Source organism: Alligator mississippiensis, chromosome 1, assembly GCF_030867095.1.
Source record: "Alligator mississippiensis isolate rAllMis1 chromosome 1, rAllMis1, whole genome shotgun sequence".
Taxonomy (NCBI): domain Eukaryota; kingdom Metazoa; phylum Chordata; order Crocodylia; family Alligatoridae; genus Alligator; species Alligator mississippiensis.
The window spans coordinates 344804871-344828511 of record NC_081824.1 but is presented as its reverse complement, the minus strand read 5'-3'; the positions used below and the strand labels follow the sequence as shown (position 1 = coordinate 344828511).

At 41.8% G+C, this 23641-nt stretch overlaps 2 protein-coding genes across 3 annotated transcripts in view; both read left to right on the top strand.

Annotated features, from left to right (window-relative positions):
• Window positions 1–7454, top strand: part of RFX8 (regulatory factor X8) — a 50516-nt gene extending 43062 nt beyond the window's left edge. For both annotated transcript variants that reach the window (XM_059721004.1, XM_059721005.1), the window contains exons 14-15: window positions 2626–2918; window positions 7074–7454. In XM_059721004.1, the coding sequence (XP_059576987.1) occupies window positions 2626–2918; window positions 7074–7250 (470 nt within the window). In that variant the 3' untranslated portion in view covers window positions 7251–7454. The remainder of the gene's footprint in view (window positions 1–2625; window positions 2919–7073) is intronic.
• A 2018-nt stretch (window positions 7455–9472) lies between these two features.
• Window positions 9473–23641, top strand: part of CREG2 (cellular repressor of E1A stimulated genes 2) — a 28140-nt gene continuing 13971 nt past the window's right edge. Inside the window, exons 1-2 of the mRNA XM_006261421.4 lie at window positions 9473–9953; window positions 13112–13281. Of these exons, the coding sequence (XP_006261483.1) occupies window positions 9498–9953; window positions 13112–13281 (626 nt within the window). The 5' untranslated portion in view covers window positions 9473–9497. The remainder of the gene's footprint in view (window positions 9954–13111; window positions 13282–23641) is intronic.

Genomic DNA, 23641 nt, shown 5'->3' with positions numbered 1-23641 from the left:
AGCCCTCTTGGTCAGTCAGCAGCAAGGGGTGCAGTCACCAGGGCCCCTCAGCCAATCAGTGGCAGGGGGTGTGACTGCTGCAAAAAGACTGCAAAAATGGTGCCATGTGCAGCCCATGATTTTTCTTTTGCCTCAGTATGATTTAAGTAGATCCCTAACTATAGAGGTGCTGATGAAGTCATAGTCCTGTTATGTCATGTGATTTGATGGCTTGTAGCAGACACAAACTGCTACCTCGTATTGTGCTCTATCTGTTATGGGTCTGTAAATATTCAAAAATAGTTGTTTCCAAGTCATCAGTCACTTGGAAACCAGTAGTTCTTTACTCTTGCTTTATCCACTTAGTCTTTCCTAAGCAGTTTATAACCAGCTTAATGTATTATTCATGAGCCTTCCCAGTAGGTTTCAGTAATTTTTACCAAGCAGGTAACAATTTTGCTTATACCCAAGTAGTTCCAATGCCCTTTGTTTGTTAGCCCAGCCCCTAGCAGTGGGGGTATCTAGGCAATCAAATAATTTCTTCTCTTTGTGTCCCTTGGTGTCTTGATAAATTGTGTTATCAGTTTCTTGCATCTTAGTAATTGTAGTTCTCTAATAGTGTTGGCTCTGTAAGTTATCACTACCCACTCTCCTTCCCCTGCTCCTAGGAGATCCACTCCAATAAGACTTAGAGGTTGAGCAGAAGGAGCTAAAGCAGTTGGGGTAATCAGCCCCCAGCTCTTAATGTTCTGTATTCAGGCAACCTTGACAGGCTTTGCCTTTCCTGAATTTCAACAGTGCTTGTCGGGGAAGGGGAAGAGGAGCATCCTACAAATCAAAATATACTGCGTGGACATACTTGTAGTTGCCCAAGAAACTGGTTCTAACTGAATTTGCTGTAAATTTGTGCAAGTAACCCTCCGGTATGCAGTCAAACCTTGCCCCAGAAAACATACCTCTAGGAATGAGGCTGTCCTTCTAGGCTTAGGCCCTTTGGCCTGCCTCATATGGCCCCTGTTTCTAGGACCTATTATTAGCTCCTTCCTGTCCTAGCTCCATGTTGAGCTATTACATCCATAACAAAATGCTAATACATGTTGCTTCCTTTAGCTGTCTCCCTCTCGGTACTTTATTAATGAAACCTGATGGCAGATTTAACTACCTGCTTACCTCCTAGTGCTTTAACTTTACTAACTGCTTTCTGAGTGCTAATTGCTACAATAACTTGAAATAAAAGCGAAGGGAAAAACCACTAAGGGGAAACTCTATGTGGTGAACTGTACAAGGTTCCTAGCACAATGTCTCCTAGGAGGGGAAGGTTTGCAAGCCCAATATAGAATGCTCTGGTATCCACTAGGAAGTCCTGCATCAAAGACACTGGTCTGCTATCAACACAGAAGTTCCCCCACAAAGGGTCAGCCCAGGTCCTGTTCTGCACAAACTGCCTTGCTTATATCCCTAACAGCAATGATTTATAAGAATTTATCAACTTTTACATCCTTTTTTGCGTGCTACTTAGAGTTTGTTCCATATTTGTTCCTCTTACCACATCCACTTTCAATATTCCCTTGCTGTAGAACATTTAGTAGTTCTTAGTGACCTCCAGTATCTGGTGTCTGTATTTGCAGCACAGAAAATAATAATCCTTCCCTCATCTCTGTTTTCTTCAATCCACCATCACTTCAGGATGTGCAGAAGCAAGGGAGGCATCAGCTCCTCAGACAAATGCAATAGAAGACTCAATATGAAGAGGCAGGATTTTTAATTAAAAACTGATTGAATTTCTGTGTGCTGCACATTGATTCAAGATGTGCCTCTGTTGATGATCCTATAAAGTGTTCTTTCCATGTGCAAATTATTAAGTACTAGTTGAGTGTCACTAATACGCCTGCTGCTAAAGAGAACAAGGAGAAAGGCCTGGTCTTTGCAATCCAAAAGCATAATTCAAAGTCTAATGAAGGCAAGGAAGTTCTTCCCAGTTAGACTTTTTAGCCCCATATGTGAAGAATACATTGTAGCCTCTGGGGGGTGGGGGGTTTCAATGAGGGTTGGTATGATAAATATTGTTACTGGAATTATAAATTAGGTAAAACCTTGAACAGATTAGCCACAAAATTAGCCTATAGAATCTCCATCATCTGGAGGTTTTTAAGAGCAAGTTATACAAACATCTTATACAATGTCAGGAACATTTCAGGTATGATGAACCCTGACGCAGAATAGGGGGATGGACTGGAAGACCTCTTGAGGTCCCTTCCAGCCTAGCTTTCTATGATCGATCAGTGTGAGAAGCAACACAGACGATGTGAAGTTGTTGATAAAACTTGCAGCAGAAGGTCATTTTAGAAAATAATTTGAACTGGAAGATGAACAAGCATTCCTGTAAATTCAGGGGGGAGGAATGGATAATCTTTTGTTTATGCTTAGAATCTGATCTGAACTGAGTGAAAATTCTGCTTAGATGTTGGTGAGCAGACGTGTAAGATAACATGTCTTATTTAGGGAAAACTAGGTTGCTCATCCACTCAACCTAGTACTAATATAGTGAAACCAATTGCTTTAAAGGTTGAATGGGTAGAATATGTACCTATGTAAAGTTCTAAAAGCAAAAACATTGCAGTGATTTTTGTTGTTGTTTAAACCTAGGATCCTGGCATTTGTTTAACTTGCTACTTTTGGAATACGTTATTCATATTCTCCAATCCCATTTAGAGGAGGAAGGAGAAGACGGTCTCTCAGTAATTCAGCAGAACAGTTCTTCTGTTCAAGTAGTTCACAAACCTGCCCACCTGCTGGATGATTTTTCTGTTGAACAGCCTCAAGTTGAAGTCCCAGAACCAGCACATGTAACTTTGACACAGAGCCAGAGTGATGTTAATTTAAGCAGTGTTATTCTCAAGGTCTTGAGCTGTCTGGTAGACACAGCCACAGGCAACAAGGTAAAATCAACTATATGGTTGTTTTTAAACATTTGAATGATTTTTAAAACCCAACTGGAAGAGATGAGGGTTGATAGGAATCTGTATGAAACACTTCTGGTTAATATAAATAATGTTTTAGCTTTTTCAGTGGCCTTTCACCCTCTTTCCTATACTGACAACATATGTCTTTAATCTCAGGGGCAGAGTTTTCTAATGGAGCCAGTCTCATGTTAACTGCACTAAGATTCACAGCCAATGTTACACTATAAGTTGCTGAGTATGGACTCCATTACATTTCCTTTCCTAGTATCCTGGATGTCTCAAATTTATGCAACTTACACACTTCCTTAGTGTCAGGAATAGAAAGGATACTAACGTGGGGTAAGGGCAGTTGCCGCCTACTATAAGCCCAAATGATTGTGCCACAAGGGGGCAAAAATATGATCTCAGTCTTTGCTGCTTTCAAATATGGTTCTGACTGTAGCATCAAGAGCACAAAACACTCCCCAAGGGCAAAGGTGTGGATTGCTAACTGCTTGGACTGCAGTCCTTAGGTAAGTAACCCTTCTGCACAAAGCCACATTCAAGCCTGATGGGAGAGAGTGCAGGGTAGTTACAGCCATTCCCTCAGATCTGAATTTCTCCCATCAGCTTCATTTCCAGGTTTTGTAAAGCTCTCCATAAATGACAGATTCACTTACCCTTTGTTTAGATGTCAGGACCTTACCAAGCCTGTCTGGCAGTTTTTCTTTTTTTAAAACTAGTTTCTCTTTGCACCAAACCTCATCAGTAGAGAACTCACTCTTGTTTGTACCACCCTTCCACTTACCCAGTCAGTGGCTCCAGTGGGATAATTCATGGCAGGTCAAATTCTGCTAGGCCCTTACATGGATATGCAAGGAGGAAAGAGGACCAGGGAAAGGGGGTGTAAACAAGGAGATTTTACCAGCTGCTGTCAATTGTCCAACACATATAAAGGCAGAGAAGAAGTAGGTCATGCCACTGCCTTCCTGCACAGCCAGGTTAGCACAGCTGGGAGAGTAAGCTGTACCCCAGAAGGAGTGTTGCAGTGGGTGTGCTATCTCTTTTCCAAGGAGTACTTTGCTTCCTGCAGTAGGATGCCTTTTTGTGAACTCCTCAGGCCAAAGCAGCCCTATTTCATGTTAAGCCCAGATCTCTGCCAGGAGTCATGACCTAGCCTAACACAAAGTAAAGTGCGACTAAGTAGGTGCATCTGCACAAGACGTTTACTGTGGAGCTGCCTAAATAGCTCCACAGTGAAGTCTCAGAGTATACATGTGCGGCCCTATTAGGCTGCAGGAAACTAATTAACACCCTAGGATAGTATTTGTAAATCAGCGTAAATACAAGTACTGTCCTATGGCACAGTTCTTTAGTGTGCAGCAACATGTGTAGACACTGATGGGGCTGGCTGGGGCATGAGGGTACTATAGTGCAAGGGCTGACTACTAGCTAGCCTTGCACTGAAGTACCCTCGTGCCCCAGTCAGCTTCTCCACAGCAAGTTGAGCCAGGTCAGAGCAGCCCTGAGCTGGCAGGCTGACACCTTGATCTCTCTGCCAGCTCAGGGCTGCTCTGACCCAGTTCAATGTGCTGAAGTCCTGGGCATATGTATAAATGTGGAGCCCATGAGCAATAAACTCCAGCACCACATGTACCAGAGTTTATGGCTGTATGCTAATAGCATTTGTAGATGCACCCAGCATGATAGTCATGAAAGAAGTACACTTAAAGCACATTAGAAGGATACAAGCAAATCAAGTCAAACCAGCAGGGAATTTTATAAAGCATAGTTTCCTGGATGAGGTTTGCAACACCAGTGGCATCACAACACTTAGGAGTAGGGTTGTGAGCCCCATGGAAATTCAGTTGTTAAAAATGGGCTCACCTGGGAATTGGGGTAGTGAGCCTGGAAAGGCTGGGAACTCGTGTTGTAATAATTACATGCTGCCTCTCTGATCTTTAAGAATTAGGAGGAAATAACAAAGTAGTAGACTAAGGAGAAACTATAGTTCACTTATTTACCATGGGGGAGAGAAGTGGAGCAGGGCAGGGCTGATCAGAGTGAGCATGAGGGGGGTATGTGAAGGTATGAGAGGATGGGGTAAAGGCAGGGAAATGGAGGGCAGAGTGGATTTGTGGAGGGGCATGGGAAACAAGAAGTAGAAAGTGGAAGGAAAAATTAAGGACTGAGAGAACTGGAAGTGGGAAGTGTGATGGGGCTGGAAAGCTAAATTGGCTGCTTAAGCATTTTGGTGCAGCCTCTTATGCTCAGAAAGTCTGTGTCACACCTCCACCCTCATCTCATCTAAATGACTGCTAAAAAGCTCTGTTCTTCTCTGAAGCCTTTAAGAAGTGAGAGGGAGGAATGGTAACAGGAGTCATAAATAAAAACCCCCAAACCAGCAGTGTCAATATATGTCTGTGCTGTGCCAAGTAACTCTGTCATCTTTTGGATTGTCAGCATCATTCTTCCTCTTCTGTACCATCTGTATCTGTTGCTGGACTTCACTTGCTGCTTCTTGTCAAATTTAGACTGCACTCTTCAGTGCAGGGACCATGTTCTTGCTTTCTTTTTTAAAATTAATTGGGAAGGACCCAGCACATGTTTGAATAAATTAAAACCATTGTTAATAAAATCCTCTAGAAAGCAGTGTAAAACATCTCCTAACAAAACACTTATTTTAGTAGAAAAATTAGGGTAAAATAAAAAATGAGACAATGAAGGATTTAGCAAAAGTGGGTCAATGGGCAATGTGGCAGATGAAATGCCACATAATCAAATGCAAAATAATTGGTAAGAATAAACTGACCGCACAAATAGATGGGTTTGAAACATGCTGTAATGTATTGAAGTGCAGCTAAGAAAATGTGGAGCTGATCTTTATTTCTTATCACAGAGCTTGCAGTTTCTTTCTCACAGCATGAGCAATGTTCCTTCATCTATAATACCCCAGCATACTCACTCTGTGCTTCCTCTCTTTGTTCACCTGTTACCAAATTAAAATCCCATTAAACTGAACTCCTGCAGTGGGTTTATCTTCAGAGCCCTGCACTGTAGCTTTTAATCCAATTCTACGCCCACATCACATACAGTCTACTGCAAATCACAGGGAGAACAGACCTGAGTATCACTGTACATAGCTCAATGGGTTAGCGGTGGCATACAAGCAAACCCAGTGCTTTAATTTTGAAGAGGATAGAGGAAACAAGGAAACAGTTAACTGCCTCATATAAACCAGTGATGTGCTCTCAGTTCAGTGCTTGTTATAATCAAGCAGGTTATAGATACAGTAAAAAGTGTTAATTAAAGCAGTTAGAGACCCAGGGTGAAATCCTGGCCACACTGAAGTCAAGGTAAAGTTCTAATTGACTCCAGTTGGTATATCAGCAGTGTTGGCAGTACTATATTCAGGTATGCCCTGCTCAGCAGCCTCCCACTCTGGCCTTGCCGGCTCTGGACGTGAGATGGTAACACTGTGCTGAAGGCCTGCCAGAAACACCTCCCAAGAGTTTTGGCAGGTGCAGCTGCAGGGCAGCTTTATTTCTGGTTTAGCACATATGGAGCTGGAGCAGGTGGGAGAGTAGCTCTCCCAAGACCACTGCAGAAGCAGCACAGATACCAGTGAGGGCAAGATTACAGCCTTGAGAGGCACTTCAGGCAAAGAGAGACTGAAAGGGCTGGGAGACATTTTGGAGAAATAGAGAATAAGAGGGGATATGACAGAGTAGTATGTACAACTATAAATCATACGTTAAAGGTTGGCTTGGGGTTCCTATTAACTGTGTCCCATTACATGAGTAGACTAGGGGTACACTGAGACTGCTTTGCATGCTAGCCCACACTGCCATTGCTAAGCTGCTTCTGGTAGCCAAGTTACTCATTCACAGAGCACCAGGCTACACTGCCATAACTTTTGTGACTTCAGTGTAGACTCACTTGGTGAAAGTAAATGGTAAAAGTTTGGGGCACAATCCTAAACATGCAAGGTATTGAATTCAGCATGTACTAATTACATGCAGGAACCCATTAACCAGCACACTGTTTGAAGAAACAGGTAAAAGAAAAGACATGTTGTTCAGTAGAACGAAGAGACTGGATGCAACCTCTCCTCAGTAACAATACTTACAATATTTGATGTTTTATTTTCAGCTCCTCCAAGTTATGTTGGAAGACAAAATTACCAAGAGTTCTGTTAAACTGAATCTTCCAGTTGGAAAGGATGCACTCATTACTCTAAAAGATGGACAGAGATTTATTATTCGCACCTCTGATCCACAGCAGATCTCCAGTGGTACTTGCTTAAGGGAAAACCAGACAGACCTTTAAGAATTGTTTGCAAGGGTGTATTGCACTTACGATGTGTTTAGTTTATAGTTAAGAAAAAAAATGTTGTATTTTCCTGGGAATTTGGGGATAAGGGGAGATTGTAATTACCAGTTATGCAATTGTATTAAAGTTTGTTGTTATTGTCTTTAACTCTGATCTTTTTAAACTGGTTGGCATATTTGAATAAATCTGTAAGAAATCCTACTGTGGAATGTATTTGTCTGGTTGTTTTTTCATCTTACCCTTTTCTGTGTTTCTATCTTTAGTAATGTGAAAGCCTTTCCTGAAACCACAGTGGCAAAGAAACTTGACAGGAACTATGGGCAAAACTAATGACCTAACCAAATGTTTCTTTTTATCTACAGTATGTAACCCAGAAATAGGGATGCCATTTAGTATACACAGAACTCAACTCTAATCTCAGGGGCAGGAGTTGGTATTGTCAAGAATCTTGAAAAATTCTTGCTGAACTTTCCACTTTTTGCTGAGATACTGCGGAGTCAGTATCTTACATACAATGTTATTAATCAAGCCAGAGTAGTATGTATAATATATTATTGATTTCCCATTCGTATGCCAGCCATTATATTGTCTTATTTTCCTATATGACCACAGTACCAAAGGAATGATCTAGCAAAATCCTGGAAATAAACTGATACATTAAAATTGTACCACAAAAGCATTAGCCTAAGGAAATAAACTGGGTAATACTTGGGCACATCTACACAAGACATTTGCTGTGGAGCTGACTAATTAATTAGCTCTGCAGTAAAGTCTCAGTGTCTACACATGCGGCCCTTTTAGGCCACAGTAAACTAATAAATACTGCCATAGGATCGTACACAAGTACAATCCTACGGGGGCATTATTTAGCATGCCACAACACACATGTAGACACTGATGGGGCTGGCTGGGGCACAAAGGTGCTTCAGTAAAGCTTGCCTGCCAGCTATATCTGCACTAAAGTACCCTCGTGCACCAGTCCGCCCCTCCATAGCATGTTGAGCTGGGTCAGAACAGCCCTGGGTTGGCAGGCTGAAGCCCAGGGCCCCCTGCCACCTAGGGCAGCTCTGACCTAGCTCAATGTCCTGCTGCCCTGGGCGCACACAGAAACGGTACACTCAGGAGTAATAAACTCTGGTATGAACTGTGCTGGAGTTTATTCAGTGTCCTTAATAGCATGTGTAGACATGCCTGGGAACTAACTGTTTCTAATAGTTTTGTGGAGCACTAGTGCAGGAAAGGTGAGAAGGTGGCAGGCAAACCCCAAGAAGCTAGAAGACATTTCCTGAACTGGGGAGGGAAACTAGCTTAACTTTCCATCTTTCTGTTCTTGAAAATCCTTGCTTACCTTCAATTTTTTTTTTTTTTGTTTTGGGTTTTTTTTTGGTTCTCAATCCAATAATTGGGATGGATATCAAAATGCAGAACAGCCAGGTTACTATGACAAGGGATCAAGTTAGGGCTATTTGCCAAAGGAAAAAAGTAAGGAGAGAGAGCATACTTGATAGATAACATTTATTTATAAAAAAACCCTGACTACTCCATCAACATACCATATTATAAGAAACTGTGCAGAGCTCTGATATATGCTACTGTACCAGGGATCTAACTGATTTTTAAATCTGTATTTTTATCAAATAGGATCATAGAAAAAATAGGACTGGAAGGGATCTCTTGAGGTCATCTAGTCCAGGCCCTTTCTCAAGGCAGGATTGTTCCTGAGTGATTAACTATCCCAGACAAGTAGATAGCCCATGACTTCTGCTGTGGGTATTTGACAAAGCAGTTTACAATATAGCCCAAAGGCACAGCCCAAGGCTTGATTGGGAGGTGGGAGGACAGAAAGCATGGAAGCCGTATACAATGTGACAGAAGTGGTTACATCCCTTTGCTGTTCATGCTCAAGCTGTCATACTTTTTGGAGTTTCTGTAGACATTCTACTACATTTTTTTTTTTGTGTGATGGGTAGACTGTCAAGACGCTCCTTCAAGCGGAGCTGGGTCTTAGACAAATTCTTTTGTTTGCCAGTTGTTGCTTAAGCTTCTGTGTTACTTCAGCCTCTGCTCCAAGCAGCAGAGTTGTGTAGTTTACATGGCGCCGCTACAGGCTGATATTGCTTTAATAAGAGCAAGTATATTTCAGCTCTGTGCCAGCGTTCACCACAGGAGGGTGCTGCTCTCATTCCAAAGGTTCAGGCTAGGCAAGGTTCAGTGTGGCTCTTAGCTGGGAGTGTTTGTTACAAAATGTCTGTGCGCTGCTATCAAATACAGCTGAGGAAAAGGACTGTGTCTGTAACCTGGCTCTCCTGGTTGCTTTGGTGTAGCATGATGCTTTCTCCTGCTTGGGGATATGTGATAGTCAACTCTGTCTCCTGGTCTGTTACCAATGAGGTGGAGGAAGAACTGGACAGCTCCTCCAACGAGGAAGCTCTCCCTGCACTCCTGGAAGACACGACTAGCATCTGGAAGCAGAGCTACCCGGCCTCTGTTTACAAAGAAGATGGGCAAATGAGGTCCAGGCCAGTGGCTGGAAGATCCAAGCAGGTATCCTCTCCTTCTAGGATGTTTTCCTACAGAAGAGAGAGTGTCAAAGGGACAGACGACAGCATTGCTCCTCTGGAGCAAGCGATCAGAACTGCCCGTTTCCTGAGCCATTATAACAGCTGGGGCTTCTTGGCTACTCAGTCCACGCAGGAAAAGGTACCGTGACATCTTATGCTAGCAATAGAGAATTCTCTTTTAATGCTGAGCTGAACAGCCAGAAGGGGCTTGCAGATTTATTGCTTGTGTTTTAGTGTTCTGAAAAAGGCAGTAAATAATCACTCTGTTTTGGAAAAGCTTTCTAGATATAAATTACAAATTATTTGCTAACATTACAGTTTATTATAATGAAAATTTGCATAATAACAGCCCAGCACTGTTACAGAAAACAATATTTTATTATTTCATAATCATCCCCTGATGTCAGCCACAAAATATGCAGGGTAAATAATAAAAGCTGTCAGTAATGTTATTCAAACAGCCAGTAAAAGTACAGTGCAGGCACATACGTAGCAACATTTACAGTTTTGCTTCTCTGCTAGTTAGGGTAGGATGGGAAATCATGCTTAAGAGTTCAGTGGAAGAGATGCTAAAGGCCACCCTAATGAGGTGCAGAAAAAGAAGAGAAAAAGCATTGGGCTAGATCCACTGCTGCAACCAAACCGATTACATTTTAGTTTTTGGAGAGAGGCCTTTGCATTCCTTCAACCTTTGGCTGACTGTGTACTGAACTGGTCCCCCTCCCCAGTATTAATTCAGAGCAGCCTGCTCTAAGGTATGCTGACTTTGATGGCCTCAAGGGATCAACAGAATAAAAGGGTATACTAGCTATGTCCCCTTTGCGTGATCTATATTCTCTGTATCAGTTGCAGGGTGAGGGAGATGGGCTGGGAGCAGCTACACTAGCTCTGTGCTACCAAAAGATCTATCTATCCCAGGGTCATCTTACCATAATTAGCTCTGCCAGCCTCAGGACCACTTTTGTGTCAGCAATGTGGTACAAAACAGATTTGGCAGTACTGATACTGGGCTATTAATTTTTCCAGATTTAAAAAACTGCCTTTTGATTGAAAATAAATAAACAAATAAATAAAAAAGAAGGCAGCTTTGAGCTGGACCCAGTTATCACTAATATTTGCAAACAGGAAAGACTATTTTAAATTCACTGTTCCTTTAAACTGTTCACAAATTACTAAGTTTAAAATTATATTTAAAAAACGTAAAGTAAAAGTTAGAAGCTAGTCAAACCTCCTAAAAACACTGTTCAAACAATTGCTGTCTGGCTGTTTGTGTTACTCTGAACTGCAAAGTGTCAAATCTAAAAAGATATCATTAATAAAATATTCTCATTTGTACACTACACGTTTGTAATTCCATCTCAAGGCTTCAGAGATACTATTGACCCATATCTTAACTCTTACGATTTATAGTCTCACCAAAAGCTTCTGATGGAAATGCAGCATTAATTCAGTGAATGTGGTTAGCTTTCTGTAATTACAATACATAAGTAAAAAAAATGATTTATAATAAAATTTGTAATTAAGAGGTGTGATTATTTTGTATGAATTATACTTCATGTGCTCACTCTTCCTTTCTGGATGTGAACTATAAAGTTAACCAGGTATGAAAAAAACAGATTTTCAAAACAATTTGAAACTTCTAGTGCTAAACTGTTGATAGCTGCTATTTTTAAATTTATACATCTTAATAAATATACAAATATTTTTAATGTCCAAGTTATGTGGCTGCATAAAAAATCCGCTTACCATTTGCAGAAGAGGCTGCATATAAACATTATAACAATACAAGTATATGAACATTATGAAAAATGTGTGATCCAGGTAATATTATCATCCAGACTTTTTTCTGGATGATGATACAACTTAGCTAGGTTTTGTTACCAGAACGTACCAGTTTCACTAAATTAACTAATTTTTTTCACTTTATTATTTAAATCCACAACTGAAACAGTGAATTTTTGAAAACACATCTTACTGATCTGCTCCTGTTTCCATTACTGTCAATAGGATTTAACAACAAGTGATGTCAGTAGAGCCTGTAAGCCAATCCATACTGGACCACTAACCAGGATCTAGAACTGTGTTTAAAGGCAAAAAACTTTAAATACGGTTCTAGGTAAAATGGTTTCTATTTTAATTTAGGCAGATATGGGCACCTTCCAGATTAAAAGCTCAATATAGATAGGGGGGGAAATAGTGAAAAAAGCCAACTAAAAGTCTGAATTAAAATAGAAATTCTCTGAGATTATGAAATGATAGACATGTGGTTTGGTATAGATGTGTTCATGGGGTTTTTTAATTCATATATATGTGTTTTAATTTATTTTCTCCTGTGCTGTTTGAAGACATTTTGAGAGCATATGTGAGAATGTGTTGTCATAGCAGTATGATAAGCAGGGATCCTGGTTTTCTCTGATAAAAAATACCAAAACAAATCTCCAATTTGCAAATTTAAAAAAGTAACCCAAACTCCACATTTTTTCATGATATATAATATATATATATATTAATATATTTCATGATATATATATTAGTGGTGTTTAATTTTAATCATGAAAAAATGTGGAGTTTGGGTTACTTTTTAAAATTCAAACAGTGAAGATTCTTTTTTTTATCAGAGAAAACCAGGATCCCTGATGAAAAATCAGTTTAGTTTAGAAGGTAACGAGTGCATTTATACAAGACATTTACTGAAAAGTTGCCTAATTAGCTTTGTAGTAAAGTCTCAGTTTGTACACATGAGGATTTATTAGGCCACAGTAAACTAATAAACACCACCATAGAACAGTACTTGTAAGACAAGTACTGTCCTGTGGCAGCATTATTTACTCTGCCCCAACGCACATGTAGATACCGATGGGACTGGCTGGGGCACAAGGGTACTTCAGTGAGGGGGCTATCTGCCAGCTAGCCCTGCACTGAAGCATCCTCATGCCCCAGCCAGCCCCTCCACAGTATGTTGAGCTGGGTCAGAGAAGCCCTAGGCTGGCAGGCTGACCCCTTGGGCTCCCTGTCAGCTAGGGCTGCTCCAACCCGGCTCAACATGCTGCAGTCCTTGGCACACATGTACACACAGTGCCCAGGAGCAATAAACTCTGATGCAAACCACACCAGGTTTAATCAGTCAAATTAATAGTACATGTAGACATGCCCACTTGGTCTAGTGGTGACAATGGCAACTGGGATCCAGAACATCTAGGCTGTATTTCCATTTCTGCTGCTGATGTTGGGGAAGCCTCCAGTTTTGTACAACATTTATATGCAAAACTTTACAGAATTGAATGTTTGTGTTTCCAGATCCAAGGGATGCCATTTGGGAATTATTTACCTGTCAGTGATGGGCCCATAAATAACAGCACTGGAATCCCTTTCTTTTATGTGACTCCAAAGGACAACTCTGTGGCAGACCTAATGAAGAATCCAGTGGCTTCACTGACCCTGCCAGAGGCAGACGGAGATTTCTGCAGGTACTAGCAACCTGGCTATCTAAGACAGTATTCAGTGAACACAAATGAATGTCTGATAGTGTTTATCTTTCCGTCTTGTGAAGCTTTGTAATACCTTTAATTAGAATGAAGACATATTCAGAGGCATGGTCTAGGCATAGAAACAGGGCCCAGGAATTCTTGGGTTCCTATCATAATTTTGTCATAAACTGCTTTTCTTGACAATTCATTTAAGCCAAAACTTTCAGGATTGTCCTTGAATATTGGTTACTTCCATGTTTATGTCCCTAACTTTAGTCCTGTATGTCTAGTCCAAAGCCCGTGGAAGTTAAGGGACCCTTAGACACTGGTTCTTGCAACTGGTGAAGGTGCAAGATCTGAAGGAGAAACAATCCTAGATTCATGTTACTCATGTGGATACCAACTTCTTGAGCTGGATTACTTTGGCTTTCCAGCCTTAGTATGAGATCTGAAAGGTAAACTGAAATGTTGAGTATATCCCATCATCTCTACCTCAGCAGAAGGAACAAGAAACACAGGCAGGATCAGTATGCAATTCCACTGACTTCAGTAGCTTATCTCCTTTTGGAGGGTACAAATTGACCCGGTTTTATGAAAAATGATTTAGGGCGCATCTACACAAGACACTTTACTTGAGATTAGAGCTTACTGCACAGTAATTTGCTCTAATCATGAGTAAATTTGCTACCTGCAAATGCAAGTAGCAAATTTACTCAAGATTATTTACTGTACAGTAGCACACATGTAGACACCTGATCAGGAGCAAATGTGTGCCGGTCAGCAGGGCAGCAGGGGGCAGTAGATTGCTCCTTCCCTCTGGTTGCTGCCTGCTGCTAGGGCAGGCTCCACCACCGGAGCCCAGATGGGGACAACGTCCCCCTGCCCTGGTAGCAGAGAGCTCCCAGGCACCACTATGATCACGGGGCCAGGGTGGGAGATCCTTATCTCCCAGCCTGAGCCCTGCAATTGTGGGGCCAGAGCTGGGAGATTTGCCTAGTGCCAGCCCCACAACCATGGAGCTGGTGCTGGGAGATAAGGATCTCCCAGCCCTGTCCCCATGATCACGGGGCTTGAGCTGGGAGCTCCCTGATGTCAGGGCAGGAGGACATTGTCCCTGCCCAAGCTCTGGTGACAGAACCCACCCTGGCAGCAGGCAGCTCCTGGGGGCAGGGAGCAATGTCCCAGCCCCCACCAGGAGGCAGATGTCTCCTGGCCCCTGGGCTAGCACCCAGGAAGAGCCTAGAGCTTCCCCTGGCAGCTGCAGGGGCCTGGTACAGGGCCGCAGGGAGCAGGAGCAGTCTACTGCTAGAAGCAGCAAATCTGCCCCCGCATCTCTGCATGCATAGATGTGTGCCTGGGAGAGTTTAGTCTAGGTACTTTACTGTAGAATAAATTGCTCCTGGATTATTTGCACATTTAGATGTGCCCTTAGTCCCTTATATATAACAAACAGCATCTCAAATACACTCAAAAAGCAGAATTTCACCTTGATCACCTAAGGCAGGTTAAAATTGAGAAAGTATAGCAGCTCACCCTCAGAATATAGGAGAAAGCCAGGAGAATTTTAAATTTGTGGTGAGGACAGTTCCTTCCATAAAAACGTTTAATTTCTTTTAAATTAATCATTTTAAACTGTACACGAATTAATCAAACCTTTTATTAAGGAATAGAAATAATAAAGAATTAGGGCTGGAAGGGACCTCCAGAGGTCATCCAGTCCAGCCCCATGCCTGAGGCAGCATTACCCCTATACTGACCATCCTATACAATCCATAGTCTAAACTCTTCATAAAACTATCATCCACCCTGACACAATACAATGCTTTCTCTCATTCTCAGAGCTTTCTCATTCAGTTCTGTAATTGAATGTGTTGGTTTCAAAACCAAATGAGTGAAAAGTGAGGCTCCTCTGTTCAGGCACCTAAAAAGTAGCCTATTTTTTTTAGACATTCAGTAGTTCCCTTTGATGGCAATGTGAATTGCTAAAGATAGGACTCCTAAAAATCAGGCTGCTGAAGCAGATGCTTAAATATTTACAATCCTAACCTCCCATCTCCACTTTCAAGTCTTTTTCTTTTGCATTTAAATAACTATCTACTTTAATCACCTTTTTGGGGAAACATCTGTTTACAGACACTGCTAAAAATGCCATTTATTGCAGGTCGAGACTTGAAATTGATGTATTTGAAAATCTTTGAAAAATTGTCTTTATTGTATTCTAATGCAGTAACCATTGATTACCAAAATTAACCATTTTGTTTAATGGCCTAAAGCAGGGGTTGACAGTCACAGAGCCATTTGCACAAACTTTAGGATGTGGGACTTTGGAGCATGGGAATTCAGCAGGGAGAGCTCTCCAGCTGCTGTTGGGAAGAGAAGCAGCGGCCAGATCCTAGCGCCCTCTGGCTTCTCACTGGAGTTGGGTCATTCTGGCCCTGAACCTGAAAAGGTTGCTGACTACTGGTCTAGGGCCTACTGTTACATGTGACCAAGCCCAGTATGGTGTGCAGACAGTGGACATATCTACACATCCATTAATGCACAGTAGTACCGCACATTTAGTTCAGTACTTGCTTAATAAAGTACTAACTAAATGCACAGTAATTGCAGTTACTGAGCAGTAGTGCCAGAGCACAGTTTTTTAGTGATGCTTACTGTGCAGTAGCCTAATACTACTGCACAGTAGCATATTAGCACAGTTCTTGCCTGGCATGCTGCTGCAAGGTGTTATTAGGCTACTGTGCATTAAGCGTCTCGCATAGACACATCCAGGAGAAACTAAAGCCACAGGTAGGGATCCCTGGTTGCAGTAATGCTATGCTGACAAAGTTGCAAGTATATTATCTACTGAAATTTCAGTTGCATTCAGTCTGAAGATTAATAGTTTAATAAGTATAAGAATGCTTACATTTGTTAGTTTATTGTATTCAGTGTATTTTACATCTAAAATTTCTGCTTGTAGCAATGTTTAGTGCATTTCAGTACATTTCAACTGCATCAGGGAAAATGAAATGTTTAGGCTGCTGATGAGTTGTAGTTTGATATTTTGGTATCTTGGAAACCTTGAAAAGTACTTGGTTTTTTGATGTTGTTGTTTTTGTGTATGGCTCCATAGCCTTAAAACAACCAGCATAACCCACAAGGTTAGTGTTGTGACGTTACAGCATACATTTCTCAGTGCAAGGGTTTAAGAGGGTGGATTGTTTTATGTACAGGGCACTTCTTTCCCTGCTTTTGTAGAAAGAAATCCTTTGTCAGTTCCATTTTTAATGTTAGAACATCTCTGTTAAATGTATCGTTTGCATTAGGATTAACCCAAAATTATACAAAACAGCTAAAATAGTAGCAGTTTAAGTAAGAAAGAGTGTTCCTACTTATGCCAGTAACTAATTTGGTCCTATAACTTTTTTTCATATAGGCTTTGATTGGACTATATACCTATTCTGGTACCATTACAAAAATTAAAGTACACTTGAAAGCTAATTGATGCCTGCGATCAATTTTAAGGACTAGTTGGCACTCCAGTGAGGAATGGTTTTGAGGTATTTCACACAAAAGGAATCTGGATTTAGAAAGAAAACAGAGCTGGCATTTCAATAGTCCTTTCATACTCAAGTATCAAGTGACCTCTGTACTCACATATAAGTGTGATGTTTCACTTGTTTAGTAGTAGACTGAATTAATTTTGTTTCTGACAGTAAAATTAAAACATTAGTGCTAAACATTTTCACTCCTTTCAGAACTAAGGAATATAGGATATGTTTTGATTTTATACACTTATATCTAATCATCTGGAAAGAAAATGTAAAAAAGCTAACTTAAACCAAGTTAAAGTGTTGCAGAGATAATCTGGGTTCCTTGTCTTCCATCTTGAGATTTCCATTTTCCAAAGGGATACAAGCTGCTTTTGGGGCACTCTCTGAGGCCAATCAAAATATAACATGAACAGGTAGCCACCAGAAGGTTAGGTATTAAGTTGAGAGTATATAAAAAACAAAATCAAGGTTAAATGCCAAAAAAAGCAATGCTGAGAATAAATTAATAAATAACAGCCCATTACCTCAAAAACCTACATGGTCAAATCCTGTTCCTACAGAATGAGAGCAGTAATGGGCCCAAGGTTAAGGGGAAAATACTATTGTTAAAACTGTGGGTATGAGCAGGTGTTAATGTCTCAAAAATTTCCACTGTTAAAAATGTTTCCAGGAGAGGGAGCAGTACAGGCATTCAGCCTGCAGCTATCCCCTCTCTCCTGCTCTCCTGCTTTCCTCAGATGGCTGATCCCAGTCTGGAAAGGTTTGGGAAGCAGTGGCTGCTCCACTCCTCACATTCCTGGGGGAATAGAGTGGTGGGATGGACTACCTGTGCTTTCCCAACTTGGGGACACTCAGATTTGGGGAACAGGAAAGGAGTCTTTCTTTGCTGTTTCACTCCCCTCTAATAAACCAGACTCGAGTTGAGCTGCCACTGCCCCCCAAACCTTCCCCAGACAGGGGACACTTTGGTCTGGAGAGGGCATGGGAAGCACTGCCCCACTGCTCCCTGCCTGTTCTTTAGACCAGGATGTCCCAACCTAGGGAACAGGTGGGAGGGCATTGCCCTGTGGCACCACTCCTCCCCAGATCTGGTGCAGGGCTACAGATGCCAGCTTTGAACTTGCCACAGAGGAATTTGATTGGCTGACCCCTGCGCAGTGCTTTGAGCCACTCACTCATAGCCCTGCACCAGACCTGGAAGGGAGTGGAGAAGCAGGGCGATGCCACCCTCACACCCATTCCCAAGAATTGGGGACCCCAGTCCGGGGAACAAGCAGGGAACAGCAGGGCAATGCCCCACTACACCTTCTCCAGACCAGGGGGTCCCCATGGGAGCACTCAAGCTATGGAAAAATGCCCCTACGCATTACCCAGGCTGGAGTCCCCACAGTGTGGGGAAGGCACAGGGGAAACTACCGTTCGACTCCAATGGATCGCAGAGCAGTTGAACAAAAGCATACAGGTGTTCATTCTTGCAAGAGAAATTTTGACAAGGAAAATGTCCCAGGTGTCAAGCGGGAAGCTCTCAAAAGGGGCCATGTTTCCTCCAGGAGAAATTGAATAAACATTTATATGCTCCTAATGTCTAGTGGGAAATTGGTGATTCTCCTAGTAGAAACATAATACCTGTACGTGGCCCGTGACACATGAGCGGCTGAGAGGATCTTTTACCTAGTCAAGTAGTCAGCCTTCTTCCAGTATCGTTACTAGGGGCAGGCGAGTGGGGTGCCAGCCCCTGGTGCCAACTTAGGAGGGGTGCCAGAATCATCCCCCACCCCCATGGAGGAGTCTGTATCCCAGCAGCAAAAGCAGCCCCACAGAGTCGCTCTTGCAGCAGCAGCCAGATGCACAGATACCACACAGCTGCTTTAAGAGCAACAGCTGGGGTGGGCATATTGCACTGCAGTGGCAGCAGCAACAGAAGCTAGGGGCGGTTTTTTTTGAGTCACTGACATAGGTAAGACTCCTGTACCACCAAACCCTGATCCACAAGCACCTATACATGCAAGTAATTTTAATCATGTAACTTATCCCACAAAAGTCAAGTTAAGGCCATGCTAAGGTGTCTGTGGGATCAGATCCTGACACCATCCTCCTATAGTTGTGACAGTTACAGAACTTCCCATACACGGACTTCTACCACAGGAGAAAAAAAAGCAACAACAACATTCTTACAAAAGTAATTACCAAAGTCAGTTGCATTTTTTTGTTTCTCTTTTACCAATATTTTAGATGCTGGCATTTTGAATGAGCTCTCACAGTGCAGCTTCTTCTCCTACTTGATCCACATAATCCTAGGGTTGTAAGGTCACAGTCTGTTAACATAAAATGAATGTAAGGGTACAAATGGCAAAGACCTGAATGTAAACCTGATTTCACTACAATTGCCTAACACAGGGGTTTTCAACCTTTTTTAGGAAGTGTACCCTCAGCAGCCAGTCGCAGAGTAGGGGGAGGGAGAGAGGGTGGCAGCAGCTGCACGTGGAGCAGGGTGGAGGGAGGGAGCTTGCACCTGCCACCCACTGACCTGTGCTGCCGTGCCCTGCTTTCCTACATGCGTCTCCATGGACTGCTGACAGGACCCGGCCAAGCGCACGGCAGTGGCACGGGGCAGTGGGTGGTGGAGGCGGCCGCTGCATGTGAAATCCTCCTCTCCCACATGTGCAGCCAGAGACACAGGGTGGTAGGTGCCAGCACTCCATCCCTGCTCACCCACACATACCCGCTAGGGCCTTTCCAAGTACCCCCAGCCTAACAATTAATGCAGTAAGAAAATGTAAAACAAGTGAATGGAAGTTATTTGTTAGAGATGAATCTGTGTTGAAATCCTGAGTACAAATACCCCTAAACTTTGGAGAAGTTTAGATTCACATCCCAATCTGGTCATGCAGGCACATCTCTACCCCTGTACAGCATGAAAATAAATCAGTGGTTGTTAACAGCAGCAGTCTCCCAATGCCTGAAGAAGGGTGTTTGTGCCCAAAAGCTTGCAAAGAACTTTTTTCCAACTAGCAGTTGGTCCAATAAAGATCTCATATCTACCCAAAGAACCTTGCCTGTGGTTGTTCCTCCAAATTCACATTTAAAGATCTAAGAAATGCATAACTACTAAATTAGAATTTTAAACATAAAACCTGCTATCATCACTAGTCAGCATGTACAATATATAGTTCTAAATTATTTTTTTGCCTTCTCTTTATTCTTACCTATCACATTTTGGAAAACTCTTGTCTACTATACTAGTGTCTCTTCCTCTCTCTCTCTGATAAGTTTTTTTCCAGATAGTTGTTGACTGTAATAATGGAACTGTCTCTAGCCAGTCCATATATCTTTACCAGCGTAATCATATAGTTCCGTCAAAGATATTAGTTGTTGCTGGGTGCATCTACATGTAAACTTTACTACAGAGCTGACTAATTAGCTCTGCAGTAGTGTCACTGTTTACACATGTGCCCCTATTATAAGCTGTAAATTATAGTAAATTAATTAATTCTGCTGTAGGATAGTACTGTCCAGGACAAGTACTATCCTACAGTGGAGCAGTTATGTGCACCAAAACACATGTGTAGATGGTGGACCAGGCCTGGTTAGGGCACAAGGGTGCTACAGCACAAGTGCTGCCTGCTGGCTAGCCCCGCACTGTAGCACACTCATGCCACAGCCAGCTCCTCTGCAGCACATTAAGCCAGAACAAAGTAGTCCTGGGCTGGCAGGCTGACTCCCTGCAGCCCCTGACAGCCAAGGCTGCTCTGCCCGAGCTCAATGTGATGCAGTCCTGGGCACATGTGTAAATGCTGCACCTGGGAGCAAGAAACTCCAGCACGAACCGCACTAGAGTTTATTGCTACTTGCTAATTGCACCCCAATGGCTGTGTCTAGATGAGCGTGGCCATGTTATCTGTGGCACCACATACCGTACGTTCACTTATTCTCCAGGGTATCCAGGGATCAAAAAAACCCATGGAAAAAATGTGGAGTGGTGCACGTGGCGGCAAAATGTGCTGCCCAGAGCCAGAGCCTGGCTGGCCAGAGCCACACTCCACTGCTGGCCAGGCTCCACACAGCAGGATCACCACTGATGCAGCCCTGGGAGGCCCCCAGGACCACAGGTAAGACTGCTGGAGCCAGCCCAGTGCTACCACACCCAGGGTAACCTGCTGCACACCAGAGCACGCATGGCACAGGCATTCCCCAGGGACAACTAGCGGTGGCACAAGGTGCACTGCCACTAGTTGTCCCCAGGGAACTAAATGTCCACGCACGTCTGGATGCGGCTAACGTGAGCAAGGAGAGTCAAGCACACTGACAGCACTTAACAAATTACAATTACCTAGTACAAACAATGCAGAAAGGAAAATCTTTTAGAAATTGTGGAATGATTTAGATCAAACAAACAAGATTATACAGTCAAATGCAGAAATTGCTATCACTTAAAAAACTATTTTTTTACCCCAAGACTTGCTTTACTGTTAAAATGGAAGACCTCATGTCCAAAAGTAAAGATGCCTTTTAAATTTTTTTTATAAGCTTTGAAGCAAGGACAAGAAAGAATGTTTCTTGTCAAAATCAGGGTCAAGGCAGGGCAATCATGCCCTGCAGAATCATGCTGAAGCCAGTAGCAGCAGCTTTTCAGCTTATGAAATTTACTTTCAATAGAGATTTTGTTTGACGTTCATGCGACACAGATTAGTAATGCTAATACATACTTATGTCTTCAGATCCTTCAGTGGTGAATTATGAGCCACAGATGGCATATTTAAGGCACATAACTTGTGCTTTCCTAAATATAAAATCAAAGTACTATGTGTATTAATATATCAGCTACACTAATTATCTTATTGCATAACACTTCCTTCTGTAGACTTTAGGAAACATAATCCCATGGTCTATAATATATTTCAAGTATAGACAATAACCCTGTTATTCTTCATCCTGTTGATGGTCTTTAGGAACTGAATAGAAATGACTATTAATAGTAAAAAAAATGTCTTGGGACTGCTCTATTTTTGAAAGTCTGGGAACAGGATTTATATGTTGTCAATGGAGACAGGGCCCTCAGCTTTCAGACTTATCATTAACAATAGCCTCATATTCATTATGATGTTGGGCATCAATGTAGGCATTCACTGTGAACTATAATTTTGCCAGACCTGGACATAGATAGTTTTTGGATGAGAATTCTCCAATAAAAGCACAGGAGATTAATTCAGGGAACAGTGTTGGTTATACTCTTGTACAAGTAAATATTTTAATGAGGTTTCACACTGAGTCATTTTTGAACTATGACCTAATATGGGTGGAAGTGGAATGGAGCGAAGTGGGTGGAAAATGAAAATACTTGTTTTTGGGCACCTTAGAGCATTGTATAATTGTTAGAAACATGAATTCCTCTACAAGCTGAGAATAACACATGCTTTGAGAGGAACTATGCCTTGTATAAAAATCATGTGGGCTTTCTCTAGGACTGGGATGAAGTGAATGTGCAGTCTCCCTGACTGATCAGTCACACATGCCTGAACTAAACAACTGCCTGCCTGGAGTCAAGTACTATGTAGTTTGCCCATTATAAGCAGAAAAACTGGGCCTTTTCTTTCCTCAAACCTGATGAATAATTAAAGTAATGTCTCTAAACCACTGTGCACAAGAAAATATAGAATCAGGCTCTAATAAAATGCATATTTCCCTTCCAGTCTGGCCTTGTTTAATCTCTTTAGCAAGGTATGCATTATTTCATGTAAGTGGTATATCTTGATTCATTTGTCTTTTTTTCCGTCCCCTGGTCTTTCTTTCTTCTGGTCTATATTTATTCACAAAATCCTTTGCAGGAATACTGAGGGCCCAATACTGAGTCCTGACACAGATGTCCTAAGGAGCCTAATAGGTATTTCCTGGCACAAAGCCAGCACAACCAGCTGTATACCCTCTCCCCTACAGTAACATCCAAGGTAAGAGGGAACGTAAATGTGTTCTGAAGCCATTTTCACCTTCCCCACTAATACTTGTGCCAACACAAAGTCCAGATAGATTGAGGACTGAAGATATAAATGCTTATATAGATCAAATTAATTATTAATTAATGTCCACATTAATTCTCTAGGATGTTCTCTAGGAATTTTGTTACGGTAATACACTAAGGGAATTGCTCACCTCATGTATCCTTCTACTTCTTGGAAGCAAATCCCAGATTTACATCAAATACTATAGCAGCACTGCTGAAAACACAGAACCTGCCTGCATTTGAACAAGAACTCTGTTTACTAAAACTTGAGTTATTATATAAAGGAAAAGAGCACATTTTAGGACAACACTCTACCAAAGAAAATGCAGAAGTAAATTTATTTCAGAACATTAAGAACCCCTTTGACATGTACAATATTAAGTAAGATTAGAATACAAGGTAACTATTCTGAAATAGAAATCAGCATAAAAGGTAATGATGCCAACAATGTAATTATATATAATAACAAGTTCAGACCTATCTTTGTCCCTTTTTGGCTAATTTAACCTTCACAAACAATTTTCTGGCCTGATTTTCCACGTAAGTAAATTCCTTGCCCTGCAGGTTAATATTGCAAAATTCAGTTTGAACAAATTAATTTAACAAATCATAAAATGTATAGCCTTTTCATTGCATGTGCAAACTCATGTAACACCCCAACATGTGAGACAAGAACACAGTGAAACCTACAAACAAAAGTCAAGACCACTCAAGGCCAAGCAGAGAAGAGAAGTTGAGACATTCTAGAGACTGAAATATATGTCTGATATCAACCAAGAATGTAGAGAAATTGCATTTCTCAGTACAGCTTTTCTTCTTGTAGCTC